General features: G+C 46.7%; 1 protein-coding gene across 1 annotated transcript; it reads right to left on the bottom strand.

The window, feature by feature from the left end:
* Positions 1–1,919: 1,919 nt before the first annotated feature.
* On the bottom strand, positions 1,920–23,786 carry LOC119958099 (chymotrypsin-like elastase family member 1). Its single transcript, XM_038786328.1, has 9 exons — positions 23,640–23,786; positions 20,759–20,837; positions 20,317–20,384; positions 11,474–11,571; positions 9,800–9,925; positions 8,298–8,434; positions 5,942–6,087; positions 3,196–3,345; positions 1,920–2,037 (listed from the first exon to the last, which is right to left on the bottom strand). Exons 1-9 carry the CDS (start codon positions 23,784–23,786, stop codon positions 2,008–2,010), a joined length of 981 nt encoding a protein of 326 aa, XP_038642256.1. The 3' UTR covers positions 1,920–2,007.

Consider the following 23,786-nt stretch of genomic DNA (forward strand, 5'->3'; position numbering starts at 1 on the left):
GTCCAGTCTGGATTCAATCCAAACCCTTGCAGTGAAAAGCCCACATTAATCCACTAATCTGCCCATTTTGCCTGTGGAGGATTACTTTTTAAAATTCATTCATGGGATGCGGGCTTCGCTGGCTAGGCCAGCATTTATTGGCCATCCCTAATTGTCCCTGAGTTAGCGTTGGTGAGCTGCCTTCTTGAACCGCTGCAATCCATGTGGTGTAGAAACACCCACAGTGCTGTTAGGGAGGGAGTTCCAGGATTTTGACCTCGTGACAGTGAAGGAACGGCGTTATATTTGCAAGCCTTTATCTTTAAAGTATTTCATCGTTTTGTAACAGACTCCTTTCTTTACCAAGAAATCATCAGTTGTATGGTTGCCCCACAAGGCCAGCCAAACAGATTTTGGTTACAAGGAAGGAATGAACTAACATCTGGGATAAATCCTTCACGAGGACTGGAAATCCCAGTGACTGTTCTCCATGTGTAAATTTAGACAGTAAACATTCAACAGTGAAGGCAGGAGCGAAATGGCAAACCTAATTGTTCATTACTTACATATCCACACATACACATCCTGCAGTGATTGTGGCTGTCTAGTGATCAGCAGTGGTAAACAATAAATTGTGCCTCAGCTAGTGAATGAGTTAAGTGGATACAGCACGTATCAGGCATTTTCATTGTCATAATGCCCCCTGACCTGCTTACAAATTCACCTTGGATATGATTTACAAGATGTGGAGATGCTCCTTCCTCAAGATGTGGAGCACTGCTCCTTCCTCAGGTGAATGAAGAGGTAGGTCACGTCTTCATTCACCTCAGGAAGGAGCTGCACTCCGAAAGCTAGTGATTTGAAACACACCTGTTGGACTATAATCTGGTGTTGTAAGACTTCTTACTATGAATAGGGGCTGGTTTAGCTCACTCGGCTAAATCGCTGGCTTTTAAAGCAGACCAAGCAGGCCAGTAGCACGGTTCGATTTCCGTACCAGCCTCCCCGGACAGGCGCCGGAATGTGGCGACTAGGGGCTTTTCACAGTAATTTCATTGAAGCCTACTTGTGACAATAAGCGATTTTCATTTCACAAGAGCATACCATAATTAAAGTTTGGTTAATCACAATGCCAAATAGTAAAATTATTTATTTAAACTGTTAACTACTAAAATTAATTTACTTCCTTTATGTATCTTCTTTTCTGCAGTCAACTGACAACTCAAATGGTTCAATGATTCCCAATAGGACAGCTAGAAACTTAAGTACTCTGTTTGACAGACACTGAAGGCCCCTATTGACATGACATCAATCTTGCCGTTGCCTCATTTGTTGACTGCTTTTGGTACTTTAAGAACCACTTCAACTGATACAATGATGTGTTGGCAGATAATGTTTTTTTCGCTATTTAGTCAAGATCAGGGAACTTGTTGACACATCCAGTCAATAATTGTCTTCCGAAATTGCTAGCAGAAAGTGGCTGCCTTTGTTTGTAAGTGTGTGGATGAGCTCTCCTAATAGCTCAGCTACTAAATGCATTGCCCATTGTGAAATGGTCATATAGATCAAGTTCAGTATGTGTTGTTTGCCAATCTCAACCAAGGTGATAGTGGGAATGATACAGTGGGCCTCAGCATCCCTGGCAGAGGCAGGGAATGTAAATCAGCAACAAAAACAGAAAATGCTGGACAATCTCAGCAGCTACAGGAGAGACAGGTAACGCTGGCTTTTGACTGGTGTTTGAAACTTCAGCCCAGACACAATATGAGTTGGTCATTGAGTCAGAGATAGTTATTAACAATGATATCAATAATATTTCTCAGACATGCAGCAAATAATTAATAAATAGTAGGTCATGATGTGCTATAAATGTTGAAAACCCAATCTTCATCTCCTTCATTTTACAAAAGCTATCTTAATATCAAGAAACAACGAAGAGGAAAAATTATGGATTTCACTTTATTTTATTGCCATATTTCAACACAGTGAAGTCAGACGACTTTTCACCTGGGAGCTGTAATTTGTCCATCATAATCCAGTTTGATGAAGACCGATTTTCTGAAAGATGAAACGTGATTGTTATTTTTGTTGGAAACCGGTTAGCAGTATGAGCCGATACTTGACTAGACTATTACTCCAAATATAGATGTCTGTGTGTGCATGTATGTGTGTGGGGGGAGGAGGGGAGGTGAAGGAGGGTAGAACCTCTGTGGCAGTTCTTCCAATTCCCTGTGATAATTTCAGTGGAAGATCAGTGGCGAGATGGTAGAAACCATGTTTACACCTTGCCTCTGGAGTTTTCCTAGCGGTTTCGGCAGGAGATTGGGAAAACCGCCACAGAAATTCTACCTCCAGGTATTTATCTCGGGGTAGAAATTCTTTGCAAAACAAGTAATTTTGTGTCTGCTGTCTGTTAAATGCTCTGCCTGATATTGAACTCGATAAAACTGAATATCAGGTAGATAATATGAAGTTGTCCATCTTCAGTGACATTTTTACCTCATACTTTCTTTATTTGAAGGGGTATCATGAACAATGGGCTGGATTCTCCCGCCCGCCTGCTGCAAAAGCGCCGAGGGCGAGCCATGTAGAATGGAAAAATCCATTGACCTCTGGCGGGATTCTCCGGTCGCGGGCGAACGCGGGCAGAGAATCCCGCTCATTATGTGTGATATATGCAATATGCCAATTGTACTAGTTTCACAGTCAACACAAGCTTTGTAATGTAAGTTGGGTGTCCAGCTACCTGAATTGAATTCATCCTGTGGCTTGAAGTGGGGGCTCGGCTCCCACCATCCAAAGAGTCAGCAGAGAACCCTGCCGCCTCTAGCAGGTCCGATGCCATATTACGCTCTAATGGGCCTTGATTGACACCTCCTCCATCGCCATGGCAAAACTGATGGAACCCAGTGTTGCAAATTGTGGGAATTATGTCAAAAGACTTATTTCCCTCACTTGTACCTTGTTTCATGAGATCCACCCATATATTGTGTCTGTTTGTGATCTCACGTTGCAGCTGCACCTCCCTCCCACCCACATACATCTCTGGCTTCATGGGCCTGGTGGCTCCAAATTCAAGTACTCGGATAATCGTGCAGGGCCCCATTACCAACACACATCCATTCCTATAACGCTCTGTGCACGGAATGTGAAGTCAGAATATTTATCCCATAGCATCTTATGTAAAATTATAACAAAAATGAAATGCTAACATACATTGTTGATCCAGCTGATGTAAGACGAAACACGGGTCCAAACTGTTGGTTTCATGTAGGTGTCACAGCCTGCTGCAGCGACAAAGCTGGTGGCTCCATGAACCTCAAATACCCCACCTCGCTTACAATTTAGAGGTCCACCTGAATCTCCCTGTGAGGAAAACCATTAAAAGCCTGTTATATTTAGTTCCCACCTCGTGCGCTAGGTTGGGGCTGATACAGCTGAAAGTGGTGTATAGAGCGCACCTCACGAGGGCGAGGACGAGCCAGCTCTTTGAGGGGGTAGAAGATGTGTGTGAACATTGTGGGGGAGGTCCCGCAAACCACATTCATATGTTTTGGTCCTGTCCAAAACTGGAGGATTACTGGAAGGAGGTTTTTAGGGTAATCTCTAAAGTGGTGCACGTGAAACTGGACCCAGGCCCTCGGGAGGCCATATTCGGGGTGTGGGACCAGCCGGGTTTGGAAATGGGCGCGGAGGCAGATGTTGTAGCCTTCGCCTCGTTGATCGACCGAAGGTGGATTCTGTTAGGGTGGAGATCAACCTCTCCACCCTGTGCCCTGGCATGGGGGGGACGGGGGGGGGGGGGGGGGGGACCTGCTGGAATTCTTAACGCTTGAAAAGGTCAAATTTGAACTGAGGGGAAGGATGGAGGAGTTCTACAATTCATGGGCGTTATTTATAATGAACTTTTGAGAATTGGATCACATCGAACATTAGGGGGGTTGGGGGCTGGGAGGATTGGGGGGGGGAGGGTGACTGTATGTGTTAATGGTGACTCTGGGTGATTCCTGATTCCTTTTTGTCATTTGTTTATGTTAACATGCGGGCTAATGTTTGGGGGTTTGGTGGGAGGATGGGATCGTTGTTATTGATATGGGGATTGACATTACATTCGTTACTGACTATTGTTTATTGTTGGGTGTAAATTTGGGAGAAAATGTGAAAAAGGAGGGGAATAAAAAATATTTTTTAAAAATAAAAAATTTGGTTCCTCAAACTGGAGTATGTAAGATCTATTTAATTTTTTAAAAATCAGAGCCTTGACCGCTGGTGGCTAGGTGGCTATCTTTGGGGTCTCGGACTCGCCGGTGCTGCAGATGGGGATGAAGGTGGATGCTGTTGCCTTCGCCTCATTAATAGCCCGAGGCGAGTTCTGCTTGGGTGGTGGACTCCGTTTCCGCCAAGTGCTTCATCCTGGTTGAGTGACTGTATGGAGTTTTTGTACTTGGAGAAGGTCAAGTGCTTCATGAAGGGTTCTACTTCATGGCGCCGAGGTCCCGGGTTCGATCCCGGCTCTGGGTCTCTGTCCGTGAGGAGTTTGCACATTCTCCCCGTGTTTGCGTGGGTTTCGCCCCCACAACCCAAAAATGTGCAGGGTAGGTGGATTGGCCACGCTAAATTGCCCCTTAATTGGAAAAAATGAATTGGGTACTCTAAATTTATTTTTAAAAATACTTGAGTCTACTTGAGGTTGCGCCTTTCATTTCCTATTTCAGGGAGTTGGTCACTGTCACATATTTGGGAAGGGGGGCATCTGGCTACGATTTGTTTTCTTTTTGGGGGGCGGAGGGAGGATAAATTTGGGATTGTTTTTGTTTTGTGTTTTTTTTACTGTGCTATAATGTCAGATTTTCTCAATAAAAATATAAAAAAATGTATATATTTAAAATCTATTTGTCAATCAAAATTCAAACATATGAAATAGGAGCCAAAGTATGGCATTCAGCCCTTCAAGCCTGCTCCACCATTCGATAAGATGGCAGATCTGTTTGTGTTTCAAGTTCTACATTCCCATCTACCCCCGAGAACAAAATGGAGAACAAAAATCCAGGAGGAATAAAATGAAAGAGAAACAGGAAGGTCGAGATACAGATAAGGAGTAAAAAATGTGAAGAGAAATATTGAAAAGAAAATAGGAATAAAAGAAAACAGGAATGAAAAGTGAGCAAGAAATGGAGAAAGAGGCTGATGAGAAGAAAGGGACAGAGAGAAAAAGAAAGACTTGCATTTATATAGCACCTTTCAAGAGTACTGGATGCTGCAAAGCATTTTAAAGCCAATTACGTGTAGTCACCATTAGAATGTATAGAAACACAACATCCAATTTGAACACAGCAAACACAAACATCAGTGTGATAATGACCAGATAATCTGTTTTTCTGATGTTGATTGAGGGATAGAAATTGGCTGAGACACCGGGGATAATACCCCTGTGCTTCTTTGAAATAGTGCTATAGGATCTTTTATTTCCACTGAGAGGGCAGACAGTATCTCATTGAACGTCTCTTCTGAAGGACAGCACTACTGACAGTGTACATTGCCTCAGTACACCACTGAAGCGTCAGCCTTGGTTGTGGGCTCAAGTGGGATTTGAATCCACAACCTTCTGAGGTGAAATTTCTCCTATTAAGCCATCACTAACATGATGAAGAGGCGACGAGGCAGCTGGTCTCAGTAAAAACAAGATAAAGCTGGATAAATGTTTGATGAGGGAAGAGATTGAGGGTAATGAGAGATAGAGTGGTGCTTCATATTTCACAAACTTTGGGACTTGCTGGCTGGAACATAAATGGCTTTTTCCAGTCCTGCACTTCTGTTCCAGCGCTGAGAGATGAAGAGAAAGGAGAAAGGAATTTGGAAATAACAGGTAAATACAGCCTCAGTGCAGTGGCCTTCCTGGGACTCAAGGTTATCAAAAACTTCTTCAATCTGTCAATTGAAAGAGAGAATCCGAGATTATTACCTGACAACCAGCAACAATGCCATCACCTCCAGCACACACCATATTTCGTGTGACATAATGACCCCACCATGCGGGTTCGGAACATACTTCGTAGGCAACAACCCTGATGGGAGCCTGTTGAAGAGTAGGATTAACTGTCCCACCACCTGCAGCAAGAAAAGAGATCCAGTGTTACTGTTGCGTTTTTGTCATTCACTTTTCTTATAGTCCTCATTTTATGGTGGGAGCTTGAGGTCAGGTGTAATGCCTGGAACAGGCGTGTCTCTCTTGTGGGGTCCATGAATTGGATTCAATTTGAATTGTTTTTTGGAGCAGACAAGGAGCTGGATTAGGGGTTTGCCCCTGACCACACTCTGAGCTCTAGGTTTGTAACTCTGATAATGTAAGAATCTAGCATCATATAAACTGCATGACTATGGAAACACTGACAAGCAGATTGAAGACCATTTAATAGCTTCTAACCATTCACCTTCCATGTATACATTCCAGTTTGAGTATTTGTATCTGATGAAGCCAACTTTTTTCTTGGATTAATATAGTGTGCACTCATGGAAGACCCTTAAAGGGATCTATAGTTTTATAATGCAGGTTTATTGAAAAATAACATTTAGCTGCTTGCAGAAAAATTCTGTATCCCAGTGTATTGTCTTATATGCGTCTACCTCAAACATTACAAAGCTGTGAGGATTTGAAGAAGCAAACAATGAAGCATGAGGAAGGAGCAAGCAAGAAAAGAAATTAAGAAGAAAACATGAAAATAAAACAAAGGAACCTGAGAAAAATGGTGCACTCAGGGCAAAAGACAGTATTGCTAGCCGCCTACTGCAGCTACAGTATGTGTTAACGCCCACAGTGTGACAGGATAAATAAATGTGGTGAACAATTACTCCTGAGTGAGTCTTTGTGGGTTTTGGTTTCTATTTATATACCTGTAGGATGGTTATAATTAAAAAGATGGGTTGTTTAATGAGCGTTTCTGTAGTTTTAGCAACCCAGGAAACAGCTGAAGATGCTTTGTGACATCTTTGTGCCCTTCTGTCTCCTCTGGTCAGGATGACAATTGGCAGATACCGACTTCACTGTAACTGGCAGTGCCAAAATTATTTAAGTGATAGAGGTTGTGGTTCAAAATAGGACAGAGGAACGATATCGTTGGGAGTTTTATCTATCCGATGGCACCAGATGATATTGATATGATTTTAATCAAAGTTAGCCATGATTTGCAAATGATGGGAATACATCAACAACAACTTATATTTTAAACATAACTTAAACATAATAAAATATCCTGTGGCACTTCACAGGAGCATTATAAAGCAATGTTTGAGATTGAGCCAGAGAAGGAGATATTAGGACCGGTGACAAAATTCTTGGTCAAAGAGGTAGAATTTAAGGCATATCTTAAAGGAGCAAAGATGGGTGATGGGGTGACAAGTTTGTGGAGGAAAGTCCAGGGCATAGAGCCCAGGCATCAGAAAGCATCATTGGCTACCAATGGTGGAGTGATTAAAGTCAGAGGACGCTCAAGAGGCCTGAATGCCAGGCACAAGGCATAACTCTTTGTGTGTGCAGAACATGTTGTGTCTTCAGGGGTCTCGCCTGCTGGCTGGAGAGTTGGCAAGAGACCCATGCTGCCTCTTTTCAGGAATGACCGTTGAACCACAGCCAATTAGGAAGTGGCAAGGCCAGCGGCAGGTCTTCCCCTGGAATCAATGCCCCAGGGTTGGAAGTTTCAATCAGAGACCAGTAGCAGCACCACTGGGGAAGCCATGACTACTGCTGGAAGGATATGCATCGGAATTCCAGGATCGCAGAGTGGCCCAGTCCATAGGCAAATAATGTGGGGGGGTTGGTTTTGCAGGGTGGGGGTCAGAGGAAAAGGGGTGCAGGAGGATCGGCAGCAAGGGTACAGGTGTGGGTCTCAACGGGACACCCCTTTCCTGATGGCCAGTCCCGCAATCAGGCACTGAGTGCCTTTGATTGAGGGATGCCCCCCTCCCCCAGAAGATTCTGCCCAAAATGTATCGCCACGGCAAAAGGAAGGGTCCGTTAAAATTTAAATAGCCATAAAGCCCACATGACAACAATCAATTGCATAGATATGGAAGCTGCTGGCCACTCTATGCTGTGGAATAGCCAATCCCCATGACCCATCCAGACTGACTCTCTGTGAAGAATGCAAAAGACCCGGAGGCTAGAACTCCTTGAAGTGAGCAAAATTGTTGTTGCATTGAAGATGTATCAGGTAGAAAACCCTGATGTGACCTGCGTCTGAAGGACTGATTTGTTTTCTGATAAAGTTTGAAGATGATTACGTGAAAAAGACATAAATGTGCATGAATTCCGAATTACTTACTTTGAGTGTAGCCCCAGCCAGTGACGTAACACAGATAGTCATTTGGTAACGTGGCACCTGCCTCGGGCAATACTCCAAACTGGACATACTGGTTCAGGACAGCATCATTCGCCAGGTAAAGCAAAGCAATGTCATTCCTATAAAATGAATTGTTTTTCTGCATAAATCTCTGTGATTGTTTTTATCAGTATGCTGCAGGTGCACCTTAAGACTTAAGACCTGTCCATATAGTGGTTTGTGAGAACCTACAGTCTAGCTGAGTTTTTGATTATGTACAGTATTTCAGTTTTTTTTCTAATTTACCTCCCCTCCAATCTTGAAAGCACTCAGTCCTGCTGGGGCACTATTCCATATGCCCCACTCACTCTCTGCTACCACATCCAACTGGCTACGTGCCAGCTCAGATGATGAGTGCCAGCAGGCTCTTCAACTGTATGTTGTAGGGGAATCACAGCTGAACCTGATATTTTCCTTCCCCAACACACATTTTTCTCAGTGTCACTAACAACATTGACACCAATTATAGTCTAGTGCAATTAATGAGTTAATGAACATTATATATTCAATGCAGCAGAACAGGGGTGGCGCAGTGGTTAGCCCTGCTGCCTCACGACGCCGAGGACCCGGGTTCGATCCCTGCCCTGGGTCACTGTCCATGTGGAGTTTGCACATTCTCTGTGTCTGCGTGGGTTTCACCCTCACAATACACAGATGTGCAGCTTAGGTGAATTGGCCATGGAATTTAAATTGGAAAAAATGTTTTAAAAAATGCAGTGGAACATATTTTTCTTCAGCCCAAACAAAACTGCATTACAAATGAATTACAACGTTAAAGAGGTTGTAATCTTTTTTAAGGACTTGAGAATGCAGCAAAGTAGCGGCCATAGAATCATAGAATTTACAGTGCAGAAAGAGGCCATTCAGCCCATCGATTCTGCACCGGCCCTTGGAAAGAACACCCTACCCAAGCCCACAACTCCACCCTATCCCGTAACTCAATAGCCCCACCCAACACTTTTGGACACTAAGGGCAATTTAGCATGGCCACTCCACCTAACATGCACACCTTTGGACTGTGGGAGGAAACCGGAGCACCCGGACAAATTCCACGCTGACACGGGGAGAACGTGCAGACTCAGCACAGACAGTGACCCAGCGGGGAATCGAACCTGGAACCCTGGCGCTGTGAAGCAACTGTGCTAACCACTGTGCTACCGTGCTGCCATGATAAACTGGATTTAAAAATTACTATGGGGTGGCACAGTGGCGCAGTGTTTAGCACTGCTGCCTCACAGCGCCAAGGACGTGGGTTTGATCCCCGCCCTGGGTCACTGTCTGTGTGGAGTTTGCACATTCTCCCCGTGTCTGTGTGGGTTTCCCCCCCCCCCAACCAAAGATGTGCAGGGTATGTGAATTGACCACGCTAAATTGTCCCTTAATTGGAAATAAAATTTACGATGGTGTCAACACATTTCTTATTTATCCAAAATATAGTTACATACCCAATTGCAAGGTCACCAGTCCATCCTTCGTGGGTAATGATATTTTGAACAGAAATGTACTGTTCGGTTTTGTCATCCGCATAAATGTTGTGATCACCCAAGACTACACGGTATGACACACCCATGCTGTTGATTAAAGGAAATGATAAGTCACTCCAAACGAAAGTGGTGGAGAAGGCTTCAAATAAAAAAAATCTCAAAATCAGACCTTCCTTATTGGTAAAAAAAAGAGGAACAAGATCATTAAAGGGATGCCATTGCCTGATAAAGTAGCTGGGGTGACACTGCTACTTTTGTTACTGGTACATAGTTACTCATTTGTAATGGTGAGCTGTGCTCATTTTCAATTTTCTTTGGTATTTTAAGTAACTAATTTTAACCATTCCCAATCACAAAGGTTTTTCATAACTTTTATTTGCAAGTTGAATAAACTATTGCCAAACTGGAGTCAATGGGAATCAGGGGTAAACCCCTCTGCTGGTTGGTATAGTACCTGGCACAAAGGAAGATAGGTGCGGTGGTTGAAGGTCAATCGTCTCAGCTCCAGGACATCACTGCAGGAGTTCTTCGGCATAGTGTCCTGGGAACAGCCATCTTCAGCTGCTTCATGAATGACCTTCCTTCCATCATAAGGTCAGATGTGGGGACATTCATTGATGCCTGCACAATGTTCAGCATCATTCAAGACTTCTCATATTATGAAGCAGTCCATGTCCAAATGCAGCAAAACCTGGACAATATCCAGGTTTGGGCTGACAAGTAGCAAGTTACATTCTCACCACACAAGTGCCAGGCAATGACCATCTCCAACAAGAGAGGATCTAGCCATCGCCCCTTGGCATTCAATGGCTTTACCGAAGCTGAATCCCCCACAATCCACATCCTGGGGGTTACCATTGATCAGAAACTGAACTGGACTAGCCATATAGATCTTGTTGCTACAAGAGCAGGTCAGAGGCTGAGGATCCTGCAGTGAGTAACTCACCTCCTGACACCCCAAAACCTGTCTACCACCTACAAGTCACAAGTCAAGAGTGTGATGAAATACTATCCATTTGCCTGGATGAGTACAGCTCCAACACTCAACAAGCTCAACACAATCCAGCCAGCTTGATTGGCACCCCTTCTGCAAATATTCACTCCTTCCACCACCGAACAGTGGAAATCATACGACCCATCTACAAGATGCACTGCGGGAACACACCAAGGCTACTTTGACAGCACTTTCCAAACCCACGACCACCGCCACCTAGAAAGACAAGGACAGCAGATACACGGGAACGCACAGCCTGGAAGCTCCCCTCTGAGTCACTCACCTTCCTGACTTTGGAATATATTGGCCGTTCCTTCACTGTCGCTGGGCCAAAATCCTGGAACTCCCTCCCTAACAGCACAGTGGGTGTATCTACACCATATGGAATGCAGTAGTTCAGGGAGGCAGCTCACCACCACATCCTCAAAGGAAATAAATGCTGGCCTAGCCAGCGAAGCCTATATCCCATAAATTATTTTTTTTAAAAGAAGGAAGAGAAAGACACAAAGAAACAGCAAAAGAAAGATCACAGATTTTGAAACCACAAAGGTATAAAAGAATGAGAAAGCTTCTGTTTCACAGAATACAGTGAAACTTGGATCAGGTTGAACTGTCAAAGAGTCTAAATCAAAATCATTCACCTATCGACACAGTGAGCGGCAGTCAGTACCCATCGCTTGAGGATCAGGGTGCCACCACAAGTGTGGTACCAGTAACCAGCATAACCTTGAAGGGAGACCTGTAAGAAAGAATTCAATTGGTCACACACTGCACAAGACTTCACATTTATGCAGAATACATGCGTGGAAAATTATTGAATTGTGTTGGATCTTTAAATAACGACCCAGGTTTAAATGAAAAGAGGTAGAAATTCATTTTGGCAAGTCATGTAAAGTTTTGCAGTATCAAGCCATTATACTCCCCGCCTGATATTCACTTCCATTTTCTGCACTTGAAACCAATATCAAGAGGGAAGATGCATGTTGTCCAAAGCAGGTTTCTACCCCAGACTTTACAGATGTTTACTTACATGACAGTAAGAAGTCTTACAACACCAGGTTAAAGTCCAACAGGTTTGTTTCAAACACGAGCTTTCGGAGCACGGCTCCTTCTTCAGGCTCCTTCTTCGGAGCCGTGCTCCGAAAGCTCGTGTTTGAAACAAACCTGTTGGACTTTAACCTGGTGTTGTAAGACTTCTTACTGTGCTCACCCCAGTCCAACGCCGGCATCTCCACATCATACTTACATGACAACACTGTAGCTATGATTGGCAGTTCTTGGATAACATTAAAGGTAGTTAAGTGCATTCACTTACTCCTGTTCTCTGCAGAAAGCAAGTAATTGCCTTTGATGTGGTTCAAGAGCTGTTAATCATAGCTAGATGTTCATAAACATTGCGGTTAGTTTAACAGCTAGGTACTTGAGATCCATTCAAGTGTGAAGGGAAATGAAATTAAACAATCCAGGCAGTTGGCTGCATGCAAGCTGTCAATCACAGCCCAGTAAAACCAATTCCCTTGATGTGAATGAAAACCTTGCAGATCAAAGATCTGAGGGGATTTAAACCCAGCTGATGTGTTTTTTGCTTTCTAGGAATTTACAGGGGCTGTTTTCTCTGCCTTAGGCAGCAGGTGTAGGGCACAGGTGAATTTTAAAGCAATGATTTTTTGCCCCACTGTCTCTGTCTGGACTGCTCTCTAGCTTCCAGGCAGGGGTCTCTGTAATGAGGGGTGTCCCTGGTGGGGGTCTCTCCTCTGGGGGTCTCTGTAAATGGGGGACTCTGGTGGGGATGGTTGGTTAGGGGGGTTCTGGTTGGGGTGGGGTGGGCAGGATTTGCATTGTGGGGGAGAGGGGGGCCCTCCGCTGGACTTTGGGGGCAACCTCCTTAAAGAGTTACCTCAAGGTCCCCCACGCCAATCCTGGCCCAAAGGGGTGGTGAATCACGCGGGCTTGGAGAATCTGGTGCCCAACCCATTAATAATGTGCAAATGGGTCAATTTGACTTATTTCCATCCTCCCACTGGTGTGGGGCGTGAACCTCAATGCCGCCACCAGCAGGTTCTCTTGGGTCGGCAATACTAAAGTGCTAAAATGTCCACATTCAATGTCAATGCTTTTGCAGAACAGGATGTGATAACTGGTGAGAAGTCCTTGGAAGAAGTAAGAGGTGCAGCTAGGCACTTAGAGATGGAGTTCCACCTGCAAGCCCGGAAAACGGAAATTTAAAAACAGGTGGAGAAACACCAAGAGGTGGAAATTGAAGAAAGATAAATTAGTGGCAGAGACATTGGAGACGCCCATAGCTCAGACTTAAGGAATGAGGCAGTCAAATTTGTCCATATAATCCCTAAGGTGATAAAGAAGAGGTGGATACTTTACCTCTTGCAAATGGGTATCACAACAGTTAAAGTGGCCGGCCCAACACCTGTCTCTGTTGCTGCAGACCAGAAAAGCTCACAAGGTTTCCTCCTCCTTGCCTGAGGAAAGTGCAACAAACTATATGGCAGCAAGCAGGCCTATTTTAAGTGTGTAGCAGTTGGTGCCAGAGGCATGCCAATAGACATTGGCCTGACCAAATGTACCTGGAATTTGAATGGTCTAAACAGCTTGTTTTTGACAGATGGGTACAGACGCCAAAAATTGAGGCCACCTACAATAACCTTAATGGCAGCATTTCTTCTGCTGAAAACATTCTTGCAATTTCTGTAGAGTGGCTGCAGCCAGGTCTGTTATACGTCACCCGTGTGTATTTTCAAGGGGTTTTGGGTGGGTCTGTCTGGGGCAGCCATTTCAATATCCAGCACTTTGCATTTTAATGTTTCTTCCTCGACAATGACGGGTTTAGGAAATGTCTCTCTTCGCACTCCCCTGTGGGTGATTTGTTTGTTTTTCTTTGGAAGGTAGCCTTGTATTTTTAAGTAGTTTGGTCTCGTTTCAAATTGCAATATTTCCAGTCAGTTGAAAGCTTGAAAAATCGTATCTTCAAAATTAAAGGGGCATAGCCTCTTGACAATGTCACATGGATAAATATCCAGACACTTAGCTATCCTGTCATATTGTCCAAGAGAATAAAGGGGAAAAAAAAGGGCTGTGCTGAGTTAGCAGCTTTCCACTGAGACAGGATTAGGATTAGGGAGCTGCAATTTCCCTTTGCACCCTTGGGTTAGAACATAGAAAAATACAGCACAGACGTCCGGTGGCGGCGATGACGTAGGAAGCCGCACATTTGGAGCTCCCGATTCAAACGGACTTTTCGGCTCTTTTTAGAGCCCAAAACTGAATTTTTTTTGACGTCTCCCGGTGGGAGAAGGTGTGGTGATCAACTTTCTCCACATTTCATGACTCGAATTCGGAGTGGAAAGGGGGAAAAAAACGGCAGCAGCTCTCCAGAAAAAAACGGGGGAAGGAATCCAAGATGGCGGCCGGCGGAGCACCAGAGGAGTAGAAGCTGTGGGCCCAGGAGCAGCAAGCTGCTCTCCTGCGCTGTTTTGCAGATTTTAAGGCAAATCAAGGCATTGCAGACGCAGGCCGCTGAACGAGAGGAGGAGGCCGTGGTCCTCGTGAGTAAGGTGGAGGGGCACGAGGCACCCCATAAGAAGTAGCAAGACCGCTTCGAGGAGCTTGATCACCGCATGAGGCGGATGAATCTGCGGATCTTGGGCCTTGCGGAGGGGCTGGAGGGGTCGGATCTGACAACCTACGTGGCCACGATGCTGAACTCGCTAGTGGGGGCAGGATCTTTCCATCTGCCCCTGGAGCTGGAGGGAGCCCACAGAGTACTGGCCAGGAGGCCTAAGGAGAATGAACCCCCGCGTGCGGTGCTGGTGACGTTCCACCGGTTCAGTGATCGGGAGTGTGTGCTGCGCTGGGCCAAGAAGGTGAAGAGCAGCAATTGGGAGAATGGGGTAGTACGGATCTACCAGGATTGGAGTGCGGAGGTGACTAAGCGGCGGTCCGGGTTTAATTGGACGAAGGAGATGCTCTATAAGAAGAAAATAATGTTTGGAATGTTGCAGCCTGCGCGCTTGTGGGTAACTTATTTGGACCGGCATTATTATTTTGATTCCCCGGAGGAGGCGTGGGCCTTCGTGCGGACGGAGAAGCTGGACTCAAACTAGGGGTTGGGGGTTGCGGGGTCGGTTGTAATGCTTTATTGCTGCTTTCTGCTGTTGCTGTGTTTTTTCTGTACTTTTGTAATTTTGATATGCTTATTTATTGGGGTGTTGTTCTGTTTTTTGTTGGGGGACATTGTTTAAGTTTTGTATTGTGCGGGGGGTGTTGGGGGGGGTTTGTTGTATTCTGTATAGGGTTGTGGAGTGGAGCTGGTATTTGGGAGCAGCGTCAGAAGGGTGTGGTGGGGCAGTGCGAAAGCGCGGGCTTTCCTCTGGTTTCCCGCGTTGCGGGGCTGGGGGGTGGGGGCTGGGGGGTGGGGCCTTAACTGGTTCCTCCCCGCGCTGGAGCGGTGCCTTGAGGAGTGACAGGATGGGGATGATCCCACTTTGGCGGGAGTTTCCGGGGTCAGCAGAAGTTAGCTGACCCACGGAAGTACAATGGAGGACGGTTCGCGGCTAGGAGGGTTCCTAGCCTGGGCGGGGAGGGAGGGGGGGAAAGGGGAATACCGGGTTGCTGCTGGCAGGGTCAGGAAGGAGCTGGTGGGGGCCGGGGGGACAGAGGTGAGGTGTTGTCAGCGTGGGGACTGGGTCAGGCGGGGGGTGCTGGCCTGGGGCGGGCAGTCGACGGGCTATGGCTAGTCGACTGGGGAGGGAGCGGGACGTCCTCTGATCCGGTTGGTCACCTGGAATGCGAGAGGACTGAATGGGCCGGTGAAGCGGTCTAGGGTACTTGCTCATCTGAGGGGGCTAAAGGCAGATGTGGCAATGCTTCAGGAGACCCACCTGAAGGTGGCGGACCAGGTCCGTCTGAGGAAGGGGTGGGTGGGGCAGGTTTTCCACTCCGGGTTGATGTGAAGAACCGGGGAGTGGCGATTCTGGTGGGGAAAAATGTGTCGTTTGAGGCATCTGAGGTGGTGGCGGATAAGGGGGGTAGGTTTGTTATGGTAAGGGGCAGGCTACAGGGAGAGAAGGTGGTACTTGCTAGTGTGTATGCCCCGAATTGGGATGATGCGGGCTTTATGAGGCGTATGCTGGGACGTGTCCCGGATCTAGAGGCGGGAGGTCTGATTATGGGGGGGATGCGGCTAGGGAAATTGCTGGAGTGAGAGATAAGAGTGGGAATGTGGTGCGGAAGGGGGTGGAGGTGAATGAGGTCTTCAAGGACTTTTACGGGGAACTCTACCGGTCGGAGCCAATGGTGGAGAGGAGGGCCGATTGAGCTGGAGGAGGGGATCGGGCAGATGCAGTCAGGGAAGGCGCCGGGGCTGGATGGGTTCCCGGTGGAGTTTTATAAAAAGTTTGTGGACCTAGTGGGCCCCTTGCTGGTGCGGACACTTAATGAGACATGGGAAGGGGGGACTTTGCCCCCGACGATGTCGCGGGCGCTGATTTCTTTAATTTTAAAGAGGGACAAGGACCCCCAGCAGTGTGGTTCATACAGGCCCATATCTCTCCTTAATGTGGATGCCAAGGTGCTGGCAAAGATCCTGGCCACCAGGATAGAGGACTGTGTGCCAGGGGTTGTACATGAGGACCAGACAGGTTTTGTTAAGGGAAGGCAGCTGAACACGAATGTACGGAGGTTGTTGAATGTCATCATGAAGCCGGCGATTAAGGGGGAGGCTGAGATAGTGGTGGCGCTGGATGCGGAGAAGGCCTTCGATAGCACGGTAGCATGGTGGTTAGCATAAATGCATCACAGCTCCAGGGTCCCAGGTTCGATTCCCGGCTGGGTCACTGTCTGTGCGGAGTCTGCACGTCCTCCCCGTGTGTGCATGGGTTTCCTCCGGGTGCTCCGGTTTCCTCCCACAGTCTAAAGATGTGCGGGTTAGGTGGATTGGCCATGCAAAATTGCCCTTAGTGTCCTAAAAAATAAGGTTAATGGGATGGGGGTGGGGGGGTGGGGGTGGGGGGGGGGGGGGGGGGGGGGGGGGGGGGTGGGGGGGTTGGGGGGGGGTGGGGGGGGGTTGTTAGGTTACTGTATAGGGTGGATACGTGGGTTTGAGTAGGGTGATCATTGCTCGGCACAACATTGAGGGCCGAAGGGCCTGTTCTGTGCTGTAATGTTCTATGTAACCTCACCCAGAGCACTTTAATGCTCTGAATTTAGTCGGCTAGAATTAGAACTCCTTTCCTCTTAAAGAAAGAAAACAAAAACAGGCAGCACGGTAGCATTGTGGATAGCACAATCGCTTCACAGCTCCAGGGTCCCAGGTTCGATTCCGGCTTGGGTCACTGTCTGTGCGGAGTCTGCACATCCTCCCCGTGTGTGTGCGTGGGTTTCCTCTGGGTGCTCTGGTTTCCTCCCACAGTCCAAAGATGTGCGGGTTAGGTGGATTGGCCATGATAAATTGCCCTTAGTGTCCAAAATTGCCCTTAGTGTTGGGTGGGATTACTGAGTTATGGGGATAGTGGAGGTGTTGACCTTGGGTAGGGGGTAGGGGTGCTCTTTCCAAGAGCCGGTGCAGACTCGATAGGCCAAATGGTCTCCTTCTGCACTGTAAATTCTATGATAGAGTGGAGTGGGGGTACTTATGTGAGGTGTTGGGGAGGTTTGGATTTGGTGAAGGGTTTATTAGATGGGTGAGGCTGCTATATGAGGCCCCGCGTGTGTGGCCACGAATGGGAGGAGGTCGGAGTACTTCCGGCTTGACCGAGGGACCAGGCAGGGTTGCCCCCTGTCCCCCTTGTTGTTTGCATTGGCAATCGAGCCGTTGGCGATGGCGTTGAGGGATTCAGGGAGGTGGAGGGGTTTGGTGTGGGGTGGGGAGGAACATATGGTGTCGTATGCCGACGACCTGCTACTGTATGTGGCGGACCCGGTGGGAGGGATGCCGGGGGTGATGGAGCTGCTAGCTGAGTTTGGGACCTTTTCAGGCTATAAACTAAATTTAGGCAAGAGTGAGGTGTTTGTGGTGCACCCTGGGGACCAGGAGGAGGGAATTGGTAGGCTCCCGCTTAGGAAGGCAGGGGAGAGTTTTAGGTACCTGGGGGTGCAGGTGGCCAGGGACTGGGGGACTCTTCACAAGCATAATTTCACCAGGCTGGTGGATCAGATGGAGGAGGAGTTCAAGAGGTGGGACATGCTGCCATTGTCGTTGGCGGGGAGGGTGCAGTCCGTCAAAATGACGGTGCTGCCGAGGTTCTTGTTCCTCTCTCAGTGCCTGCCCATCTTCATCCCCAGGGCCTTCTTCAGGAGGGTGACTAGCAGTATTTTGAGCTTCGTATGGGCACATGGAACTCCGAGAGTGAAGAGGGTTTTCCTGGAGCGAGGGAGGCCCATATGTTCTGGGCATGCCCAGCACTGGAAGAATTCTGGAAGGGGGTGCCGGGGACGGTGTCGAGGGTGGTTGGATCCAGGGTCAAACCAGGTTGGGGACTCTCGATTTTTGGAGTTGCGGCGGAGCCGGGAGTGCAGGTGGCGAAAGAGGCCGGTGTCCTGGCCTTTGCGTCCCTAGTAGCCCGGCGGAGGATCTTGATGCAGTGGAAGGATGCGAGGCCCCAAGTGTGGAGACCTGGATCTGTGACATGGCGGGATTTATAAAATTGGAGAGGGTCAAATTTGTCCTGAGAGGATCAGTACAAGGGTTCTATAAACGGTGGCAGCCTTTTCTGGACTTTCTGGCTCAAAGATAGGTATCTTGATAGGTATCAAAACCATTGTTTTGGTGTTCTGTACTGTTTCTATTTTTTTCTTGGTTATTTAACTTAATATTGTGTTAATTTAAGTTGTTGTTAATATGTTTTGTTGTTCATTGAGGATGGGCGAATGTTTATGACTGTTATCATTATTGTTATTGTTGGTATTTTATTGCGGTTCGTTGTTGTTATATAAATACAAAATTTTTCAATAAAAATTATTTAAAAAAAAAGAAAAATACAGCACAGAACAGGCCCTTTGGCCCACGATGTTGTGCCGAACTTTTGTCCTAGATTAAGAACAAATTAATCTACACCCCATCATTCTACCCTAATCCATGTACCTATCCAATAGCCGCTTGAAGGTCCCTAATATTTCCGACTCAACTACTTCCACAGGCAGTGCATTCCATGCCCCCACTACTCTCTGGGTAAAGAACCTACCTCTGACATCCCCCCCCTATATCTTCCACCGTTCACCTTAAATTTATGTCCCCTTGTAATGGTTTGCTCCACCTGGGGAAAAAGTCTCTGACTGTCGACTCTATCTATTCCCCTGATCATCTTATAAACCTCTATCAAGTCTCCCCTCATCCTTCTCCGTTCTAATGAGAAAAGGCCGAGCACCCTCAACCTTTCCTCGTAAGACCTACTCTCCATTCCAGGCAACATCCTGGCAAATCTGATTTGCACCTTTTCCAAAGCTTCCACATCCTTCCTAAAATGAGGCGAACAGAACTGCACACAGTACTCCAAATATGGCCTTACCAAGGTTTTGTACAGCTGCATCATCACCTCATGGCTCTTAAATTCAATCCCTCTGCTAATGAACGCTAGCACACCATAGGCCTTCTTCACAGCTCTATCCACTTGAGTGGCAACTTTCAAAGATCTATGAACATAGACCCCAAGATCTCTCTGCTCCTCCACATTGCCAAGAACCCTACCATTAACCCTGTATTCCGCATTCATATTTGTCCTTCCAAAATGGACAACCTCACATTTGTCAGGGTTAAACTCCATCTGCCACTTCTCAGCCCAGCTCTGCATCCTATCTATGTCTCTTTGCAGCCGACAACAGCCCTCCTCACTATCCACAACTCCACCAATCTTCGTATCGTCTGCAAATTTACTGACCCACCCTTCAACTCCCTCATCCAAGTCATTAATGAAAATCACAAACAGCAGAGGACCCAGAACTGATCCCTGCGGTACGCCACTGGTAACTGGGCTCCAGGCTGAATATTTGCCATCTACCACCACTCTCTGACTTCTATCGCCTAGCCAGATTGTTAGCCAACTGGCCAAATTTCCCACTATCCCATGCCTCCTTACGGAGGGAGGCAGTAAGCAGACAGGACCCCTGATGGCTGTCCAGTAATTGCCAGCACCTGACGTATTTGCTTCTCATAGGATGTGGGGGATATTCTTTTTAATATTACATATAATTAATAAAAACATTGATGGCTATTTTCTTTTCATGTGGTTCAGGTGGACAGAGGTTAAAGGTCACTGAAAATTAGAGGACATAATTTGGTCAGATATTATTTTTTGTTTGAAATTAATGGCAAATCTCCCACTGCTTCCTAAGGCCTTAGTATAACACTATTGTGGGAGCCAGGCAGAGAGCACTGAATATTGGTGAGGGGACTCATTAATTCAAATTCTCATAAGTTGATAGAGCGCTGATGGTAATCCATGGTGGTGGATAAGAATGGTTGGATTTTTCATACCTGCCATGGCCACGAGTTGGGCTGTGCCTCAGTCCCTCCAATGACACGTTCATCTCCAGAACAGAGCCCTGTAAACATTGAGGAGATTCAATGTTTTCATTATAACCTTTACTAATCGATATTTACTATCTTTTAAACTTATGTAATCAGTAAGTCTGTAAGAAGCATTGTATCTATCTACTAATGTGGCAAATCAAACTTGAAGAACCCTCAGAGCGGCTCAGGGACTGTAAGAGCCCTGTACTGCAGAATTGGCCAGCATTTTTTCTTTGTGGTCCACAAGATAATCGTGGATGAGGAAGACCATTCGGCCCATCTTAGTTCAGCAATTGCAAAATACCCTCAAATTTCTTAATTGGAGCATGCAATTTGTTCTTAAATGATTCAGGGATTTGTTCTCCTTATCCCACCAGTGAATTTAAAAAAGTGAAGTTGTACTTACCGAGCAGGACAAGGCTCACTAAAATCTCCAGTCGCAACATCACGGTGGTTGTGCTGTAAGAGCTCTTCTTAACTCCTGCCTGGCATTTATAGGCAGATATATCAAACACCTGACGCAGACTGGATCAACTATCAGCTCATTTAGTAACTGTGATAAAGTTACTGTTGTTGAAATGTACTGATTAATAGCAACCGAATGAGCATTGGACACGTCTGGTGACTGGCCGTATCTTATAATGTGAGAAAATCCACAGGTGACATTAGTCTCCATTCCAAACAATAAATGAATAATTATGCCTCGGTCAGGGAAACTAAAAACATTCCACCATTTTAAGAATGTAGATATTGGGCGCGATTTAATCTGCAAGAAACAGAGTCCTGTTTTGGGCGCATTTGGGGTGGTGTTTCATGGTGCCTGCAGTGCCGAGAATGACTTTGCTATCTAACAGGATCCTGCCCTTTTTTTGGCCTTGGTTGGGAACACCCTGCCGAGGCCATACTTACCTCATGACTCGCGGATCAGGGCACTATTTTTAAATGTCACTCTGATCTTTCAATCCCCCACTCCTCCACCATGGTCTCCGGACCCTACCCCCCACTTACCTCTTTGGGGGTCCTTGAGCCCTCCCCCCCACCCCACCCCACTTCTTCAGGGCAGGGAACCCCCAGGCCAGATCCCTGGCACGGGCAACATGGCACCTGGGCACCTTGACACTGCCAGCCTGGCACACCTGGCAGTGCCAGGATGCCCAGGTAGCAGTGCCAAGGTGCCCAGGTGCTGGGAGTGACAGGGTACCTCCCTGCCCAGAGCCCAACCACCCGGGGCTCTCTAATAGACTGGGAGACTCCCCCAGGTGCCATTATGCGTGGTCCACGTTTATGTAGAGCAGTACTAAATGGTGCCATGGCGAGGTCTCCCAGGCGAGGGCATTAATTCTTGAGCCTCAGGAGAATCTGGTGTAGATTTATATGAGCCTAATGGCTCACTTAAATTGTTTGTTTGGATCTCGCCCAATCTCATGAAAGGTGGCCTTGTTGCATCAACAAGGTGGGCGTGATGAGACTATTACATTGCACCCATTGTTTATCTCCTCAATCTATTTCTTGGTCTCCCCAGGTGCCATTCCTGGCCAAGAGAGCTTGTTGCCCATTCTGTGTCAGCGTTATTCTAAGCTGACAGTAGTGTGTGAGACCAGGGCAAGGTGGCTATCCCCCTGCTTTTCCCCACCACCATGTGGGATGATGTCTCACTCTGCCTCATGTTTCTCTGTCACGTTATAGTGAAGAGTGATAATGGTATGTGGAATTGTAGTGCAATGGGCTTTGTCTTGGACAAGTTGGCGATTTTGAATTCACATCAATAGTTCTTATCATTTTGGCAGCAGACGTCAGAACTGAAATGATATTAAAATATTAAAATACTAATATCCTTCAGGGAAGCGAACTTTCTATCTCCACCTGCTCTGGCCTACATGCAATGTTAGTCCCTCATGACATGGTTAACTCTGAAGTGGCCTAGCAAGTCATTCAGTCGTAGGACAGTTGCTTCAACAAGGGTCCACCATCTCCATCTGAGGACAATAAATGTGGCCTTGTCAGCATTCCCCAGATTTTGAGGCCAAACATTTAAAAATTGATGGTCCCAACAAGTTTCTTACTAGTCTGTTATGCCCTTCATTTGTTTAATAAAAAAAAATAAAATTTAGAGTACCCAATTAATTTTTTCCAATTAAGGGGCAATTTAGCGTGGCCAATCCACCTAACCTGCACATCTTTGGGTTGTGGGGGTGAAACCCACGCAGACACGGGGAGAATGTGCAAACTCCACACGGACAGTGACCCGGGGCCAGGATTGAACCTGGGACCTCGGCGCCCTGAGGCAGCAGCCACTGCGCCACCGTGCTGCCCTGTTATGCTCTTCATAAGCACTCCTGTATCATGCCCTCTCTGAAATAGATATTGCTGAAGAAGCAGTTCACCACAAAATTGTAGCCATGATGTGGTAGGTTCTTCCTATGAATTAAGTTGTTTTTAACTGCTACAGAACTGGTCTCCATCTTTTAGAAATCTTTGTTATTTCTTTCCCTCTCCACACAATAAATGCTTGCTTTCTATTTTAATTTTTAAAAAAAGACCTGAGGAAGGAGCAGTGCTCCGAAAGCTAGTGTTTGAAACAAACATGTTGGACTTTAACCTGGTGTTGTAAGACTTCTTACTGCACAAAATTGTATTCACTGCAAGCGTTCACTGAAAGAATCCACTATCACTAAAGTGTCCTGTTCATTTAATTAATCACACAGGAGAAAAAGTAAAGGGGGCTTTTATGAAATGGAGCTAAGTTAGCACGCTATCATGGAGTGAATGACGTAGGCCGGGAGTCTCTGATCCTTCACCGCTAAGATCAGGAATCCAGATTGGGTGGAGAATGCTGCGTCGGCCCAAAAACGGGATCGGCACCATGCGGCAGGCCTGTCCCCAGTCTCTGGTCGCACCCTGACGGCCATAGTGGAATTCCCACCGCATGCCGGCGGGTACACGCTAACAGCTCCTCTGCATTCATTTGAATCTGATTGACGGGCGAGAAGCCCGAATATTCCCCCCTATGCTCAACTCCTCCTAGCCGGGAGTCAAGTGGGCATGATTTTGGAGCGTGTATTTAGAAACAGGGTCCTGGCACCATGTTGAGGGTGAGCAAGAAGGTAAGTACACTTTATATTGTCTCCAGGCTTGCTGGGGGGGTGTATGGCTGGAACTCTGGGACTAGTGGCGACTTGGTGGCAAGGGTGTGGACCCGGGTGTCCCCCTCGAAATCGGGGTGCCGTGATTGGACCTTCCATTGCTGCTGTAAAAAACTAGCAACTCAACCCTTGGGTCTTACTTACAGGATCTTGACTCTGTTTAAACCGTTGACTGCTGCCAGTATCCTGGAAATGCTCTGAGGTCTCCTGATCATGTAGATATCCATCTACCCCACTCATCTGGAAACCCTCATGTATCCGCGGTACATTCAAGGGGATGGGTGTGGCCAT

This window comes from Scyliorhinus canicula, chromosome 28 (assembly GCF_902713615.1).
Source record: "Scyliorhinus canicula chromosome 28, sScyCan1.1, whole genome shotgun sequence".
Classification (NCBI taxonomy): domain Eukaryota; kingdom Metazoa; phylum Chordata; class Chondrichthyes; order Carcharhiniformes; family Scyliorhinidae; genus Scyliorhinus; species Scyliorhinus canicula.